The 6,712-nt window shown below is 37.5% G+C and overlaps 1 protein-coding gene and 1 pseudogene across 1 annotated transcript in view; one reads left to right on the forward strand and one right to left on the reverse strand.

The window, feature by feature from the left end:
• Positions 1-93, forward strand: LOC114076614 (annotated as a pseudogene).
• Positions 94-1,487: 1,394 nt separating this feature from the next.
• LOC107015443 (SWI/SNF complex subunit SWI3A) overlaps positions 1,488-6,712 on the reverse strand; it is an 11,513-nt gene continuing 6,288 nt past the window's right edge. The window contains exons 6-7 of the mRNA XM_015215709.2: positions 2,337-2,500; positions 1,488-2,048 (exon numbers count right to left, since the gene is read on the reverse strand). Of these exons, the coding sequence (XP_015071195.1) occupies positions 1,848-2,048; positions 2,337-2,500 (365 nt within the window). The 3' untranslated portion in view covers positions 1,488-1,847. The remainder of the gene's footprint in view (positions 2,049-2,336; positions 2,501-6,712) is intronic.

Here is a 6,712-nt window from a genome sequence, read left to right on the forward strand (position 1 = left end):
GTTCCTTCGGGTACATCTGATAAAATTGGAATGATACAAAAAAAATTAGCATGACCTTGTGTAAGGATAATGCGTGAAATGGTTCAAAACTAAACACCCCCGATATCGTTACATTCAGGCTATCAACGAAGTACCAAATAACACCTGCAATATATCATCATATTCCATTTTTATACTTTAGATTAGCAACTCAAAAGATATATTTATTTCTCTTAAGCTAAGCTTCACTAATTCATTTTCCAAATTTGCAACAGAGAGACAAAAACAGAAAATTCCATTTATTCACTAGTTGTGTAAATGATTGGACAGTTAGCTCAACCTAATGCTACACAAATTAAAACACAATTTTTATGATGTCCAAAGGTCACTTTAATCACCAATTAGCTAACCCCCAAAACAGATCTATTTAGGAATCACCAAAACGTTGATACCTTATTGGACACAAATTATTATATTAAGTTATTAACATTAGCTAGTGGGATATCGATCATGATACTTCATATCTTAATTATTTTTGTTTAATACTAACACGGGAATACAATATTATGAGCTGCATTTAAATATTGAGTTACCTACTTAATGGGAATCATCATACTACTAAAGTTTTCCCTATAAATACACGTGAAAAATCATCCTTATATATACAACGGTTAGAAGGAAAGAAACTCAGAAATTAGTAGTAGTAGTACTTGACTGAGGCAATGAAGAAGGATAGTGGATTTATGCTAATGATGGTGATTATGGTGTTAATTATTTGTAATCCATTTAAGGTGGAGAGTGCAATTGGAATTGACATAAATCCATGCACAGTTCCAGCATGTGTAGCTGCTTGCAAGAAAGTTTTGAAGGCAAATTACCAAAGTGCAACATGTGCAACGGGACCTAAAGGAAAATACTGCATTTGCTTGGGATAATGATACTCTAAGCTGACTAGAGTGTACTTCGTTTTTTTTTATATAGTGAGGTAAGAAATAGTGTCGTATAAAATGAAACAGAGGAAGTACGAATAAGGTTCCTTCCGCTTCACTTAGAAAGAAAGGAAGGCATAATGTTGTGTTTTATTTAGTGTGCTTATATTAAGCTAATCACTATAAGGTAAATCTATTACTATATATAATAATATTATTGGGTTTTTGTCCAAGGATCTTTCTTCATCAGTATAATGTAATCTAACCACTACTTTCAATAATAAATAAATAAAAGTTGCTCAGCTTAGGTCTGAATGTTGGCAACAAGTGCTTCTTCTCATTTTATTTTTTGTTGATCTGTTTGGTCTCTAGAAGAATATTCTTTCTGAGAAGTGTTCTCCATAAGTATTAAGTGGTATATAAATCTAATCTTATTTGGTCGTAAGCAACAACATACCCTGCACAATCTCACATGCGGGGAACGCGGAGAATAGTATGTACACATAACATACCACTATCTTGTGGAGGTAGAGATGTTTCCGAAAGACCCTAGCTAAGGAGATAGTGAAGCAAATATAGTAAGTAACAAGGAAACGGTATAAAGTAGTTATTGTGAAATTTATAGTTAATAATGAAGTTACGAAAAAGGAGTGCAATTCAACTTTAGTTGCGCGGACTCTTCACTTTTGATGCCACACCCGTGTCGGGCTCTCCAAAAATGCACTACTTTTGAAGAACCTGACACGCACCTGTTGCACTTTTTGAAGAGACCGAGCAACATAGCATCCAACTTAACAGCAAAAGTAAGCACCTGAAGTATAAACCAGGTCAGCACATGTTGACAATCATCATCAGGACTCAGGAGAATATCTGAAGAAGCAAACTAATGGTGAGTTTTCTCTATAACAACACTGTATATGCAATTCAAGAAACGTCAAGTTATATGCTGCTGGTGCTGCTTTGAGATTTAACCGAAGCATGATCCCTCCATCTAGATACCCCGGAACTAAATATCTTCTGCAAGATGTCCATTCTCTCCGTAACTAAAGACTCTTCTAGATCCTTCATTTGGCCATGCTGCTTCTCCATCATCAGGTTCAGAGCTTCAACATGTTTCATTTTGCGTTTCAACTTCTTCACCTTCATTAAAGTAGAAAGAAAAATAAGCCAAGCCGACCAAGGATATTGAGGGAAGAACTGAAGTACCATGAAATTTAGAAGCTAGAAATGAGAAGATGTACAGAAGCAGAGGATAATAAAGCAGAAGTGTTAAGACTTCTCCAAATATGATGGAAGCTCTTGAGTTCTTTTCCTGACCCTTCTATCGTTTATTTTTGCTTTTTTCGAAAAAACTTGTTCCATTTCTTTCCTTTGGCCATGAAGTTTGTTCTAAGTTCAGCATTGGTATAAGTGAAACCATAAACTCACCTGTGCTTCAACCAAAGTAGAAACCAGATATTCTATTTCTCTCTCTTCTTGACTGGCCAACAATTTGGCATGAGCAGCAGCAGCACCTATAGCAGTAGCAGTTGCGGCCCTCGTACGTAAAGTTAGTGATATACTGTTCCTCTGAGAGACTTCCACTTCTGTTTCTGCAAGACAATGGAATCACAAAGTTAATTAGTATATGCAGATAGGGATGGCAATGAGGTGGGGCAGGGCAAACCTGCGAAGATACCAACCTGCCCTGATTTTTCCTCTCTCTTTCTTAGCTATGTTTGACATTAAAAAAAAATTGTCTTTTCACCATGTTGCAACAACAAAATGAAACATCTATTAATTTCATGCGACTCTATAACAATTAAATTTATTAATTTTGTTTGGAACTTTGCAGTGCAAGGCTGCTAAACCAAAAGTTAACATCATTGTGTAGAAAACTTCGAAGTTCTCAGGCAGATCATTTAAAAAGTTCTTTCTGTTATCAATTAACAAACAGAAATCATTGCTTAACAAAAATCCCACAGTTTAATTGGTGAAACCAAAAGAATTATTTGACTCGTGCACAAATTGTTTCTTCTAAACTAATGGAAGAAAGCGCAAAACATATATTCTGAGATGGAGTTGAAATTTCTGCAACCCACACCTGCACTACATCCCTTAAAAAAAGTTTCAATTCTCTCCACCCCCACATAAAGCCAAACCCACTGATAGTAACCAGAAGTAGAGATCCGATAAAATAGAACAAAATAAGTAGATTTACTGAAAATAGCGTCTTAAACACAATTATACAAATAAAGTTGTCCGTATGGAGTGGACAAGACTCCAGAAAATAGTACTTTTGATTCTTACTTATATCCTACCAATAACTAATCCTAATGACATATATATAGAGAACATAAAAGGATAAGATAAAAGGATAAGACTGACACTAAATTGCTGATAACTGCTGTAGCAGTTGTTTTTCCAGAATCCGACTCTTTATTCTTTTGTCGATATTTTCTTCTAAAGTACGTCTTGAGAGGTAGGTTGGTATCACCACCCCGTCCCATTGTCATCCCTACATGCAGACTATGATAGAAGGAAGAGAAGGGAGCTGTGGTGGAGCTATCAGGTATAAGGAGGATGTATGAAGGACCTTGGGAAATCTGCGGTGACTATAATGTCACAAGGTACCTGGCAGAAAAAACAAAGTGTCACAGGATCTCTAGTGCAATGACTGAATATTCAACATGGATTGATGATCTTGTGTTTTTTGGATCCTCCCTTATTTGGAGGATTTTACACTCGGTGAAGGGAGGAAATCACACGAGTTTTTCCAGAACCAACAGGTTTTTGTATTCAACAGACTGGGAGGAAAAATTTCTTTCGATCAAGCAGAGTTTGATGCAAAAATAGGATCAGATCTTAATCCTATCATATTGAATTAGTGGTGACTGGGAGTTCAAGCATTACTTTAAATTTGAAAACCAGTGGTTGGAAGTTAAGGGTTTCAAGGATAAAAGATATGGTGGAGCTCTTTATCAGTGTTTGGCAGATTTACTTATGTGCTAGCCACAAAGTTGAAACTTCTTAAAGGGAAGTTGAAATGGATGAATTGCTAAATCAACTTATGAATCTGGAGACATTCAAGATCAGAGGTCTCTGATGATGAACTACTTCAAGAAACTCAACTGGATATAGAGTTGGAAGAAGTAGCCAAAAGGGAGAAAATAGCTTGGAGACACAGATCTAAGGTGCAGTGGCTGAAGAATGGTGATAAGAACACTAACTATTTCCACAGAAGAGCAAGAGCCCACAAAGGTTCCATACCACAGACTCACTGGAAGTTGATGGAGTTTTAATTACTGACCCTGCTGAAACAAGGGAATCTATCCAGAATTTTATCAGAAGTTATATAAGGATACTGAAGGGTGGAGTTCTTGATCTTCATTTACAAGGGGCAGCGGTTATCTCTAATGAATATCAAGAGTGGCTTCAAAGAGAATTTGTACATGAGGAATTTTTTTGAGAGCATAAGACTGTGCCTCAGATAAGGCACCTGGCCCAAATCGTTTTCCAATGAGTTTCTTCCAAAGTAGTTGGGATTTGTTGAAGGTGGACATCAAGAACACTCCACAATATTTCCATTCTTATCAGGTGCTTGAGAAAAGCTTTGATAATGCCACTTATGTAGCTCTCATTCCAAAGAAAGTAGGGCCAACAAATTTAAGATGTTAGGCCAAGAAGTCTCATCAGTGGGGTCTTCAAGATCATAACAAAAATCTTGGCAGAGAGACTGAAGAAGGTGGTGAGCGATTTAGTCAATGAACATCAGATGGCCTTTATTAAGGAGAGACAAATTGGATGCAGCTCTCATCGCTAGTGAATGTGTGGACTCAAGGTTGAGAGATGATCTCCCTGGTGTCATGTGTGAGTTGGATATAAAGAAAGCTGATGACCATGTAAACTAGAATTTTCTGATGAACATCCTCTGACAGATGGGTTTTGGAGATAGATAGATGAAATGGATTGCTTTTTGCATCAAATATGTTAAGTTTTCAGTGTTTGTTGATGGAGAACCTGTAGGGGTTTTTTCGTTTTAGTTGCATTACGAAACAGATGGTTGACAGGATAAGATTGGATCCAGGGGGAGTGAAAACCTGGAGATCTGTCATCTGTTTTATGCCGCTACAACAACATACCCAGTATATTCCCACAAGTTGGATCTAGGGAAGGTAGGTGTACCCAGACGTTACCCCTACCTTTGTGGGTAGAAGAGGTTGTTTTCAATACACCCTCGGCTCAAGAAAATCGTTTTCTGGAAAATGATTTAAAAGCAATGCAAGAGTAAAAGTTGTGATGAAAATATTGAAGAAAGAGAAGTACTTACAGTACAAATATTACAGATAACCAAAGTAAAAGAAACAACAGCAATAATTAAATTGAACCATAAGAGAATGCTAGAATAATGGTAATAATAGTGATAAAGGAACAAATAGATGCTCCAGACTAGTTTAGAACCCTGCTCTACCACTGTAAAGAACAAACACTCTACAACCTACTAACTGTCTACCTTAATGTTCGACCTCAATGCTCTCTTATCTAGTAGGGTCATGTCCTCTGTGAGTTGAAAATGTGTCATGTCCTATCTAATCATCTCCTCAAACCTATCACCACTAACCTCTCACACCTCCTCATTGAGGCATTTGCAATACTCCTTTTTATATGTTTGGACCATATCAACCTTGCCTCCTGCATCTTGTCCACCATAGTGGCTATTCCCACTTTGCATCATATATCTTTGTTCCTAACCATGTATATTCCAGGATATTCGCATATCCATCTAACCATCCTCATTTCAGAAGGCCTTAGCTATCCTCATCTTCTGAATGTGCAAGTTCTTGACTAGCCAATGCTCCACAACATACAACATCATCGGTTTAACAACCCCTCTATAGAACTTACCTCTAAATCTCGGTGATGCGTTCTTATCAAATAGGTCAGCGAATGTGAGCCTCCATTTCATCCACTCTACTCCAATACGATGTGTGACATTCTTGTCGATCTCCCCCTTCCTTCGATTATAGCCCCAAGATACTTGAGGATGACTTCCATATCAATCCTCACTTCCCCATCACGGACTTAATAGTTAATACACCAACTAAAACATGGTTAATTGGATGGATTAAAATAATTAAGAGAGAAAAGGAAATGAGTGAAATCAAGCCCACCAACCACGCCTGACCTTACTAGCGTGGAAAATTAAGGTACCTCCAACTGCCAGCTCGAAAGGTTAGCCCCACAAGCGCAAACCACTGCTTTTAAAACCATCCTTTCCTCCAAGCAAAATAAAAATTATTTCTCACTCCACCATCAGCATTCTCTCCACACATTAGTAATGCTCCTACCACTTCAACCAACCCTTCCCACAATTCTTGGCAAGTTCGAACAGTCCTCCTTGGCTTTTCAACCAATTTATTTGTGGCAATCACTTACTAACAGCTGAAGTGGAAAAAACAAAATATCAAACAGTATAATAATCCCTTGTCACAATTTATGGGAGTTCCTTCTCTTCAGTCACCTTTGTTAGGAACTTGTATTCTCTGTGGTACAACTAGATGATGCAGATGACATTGTGATATATTTTGAGCTGATGATCGATCAAGACATATTCATCAGACTGACGCTGCTGGTTTTTGAAGCATCATCTGATCTGAGTGTCAACCGGAGGAACTAGGAAGAGTAGCATTTTCCCAATCAAAGAATTGGCCCAAGTGCAGGTTCTGGCTAATATAGTTGGCATGTCACTAGGGAACAATCATAAAGCCTTGGGGATCTGGAGAAAGGGATAGCAATGTGGAAAACACGATATCTGTCTTTATTTT

The sequence above is a fragment of the Solanum pennellii genome, chromosome 3 (assembly GCF_001406875.1).
Source record: "Solanum pennellii chromosome 3, SPENNV200".
Lineage (NCBI taxonomy): Eukaryota > Viridiplantae > Streptophyta > Magnoliopsida > Solanales > Solanaceae > Solanum > Solanum pennellii.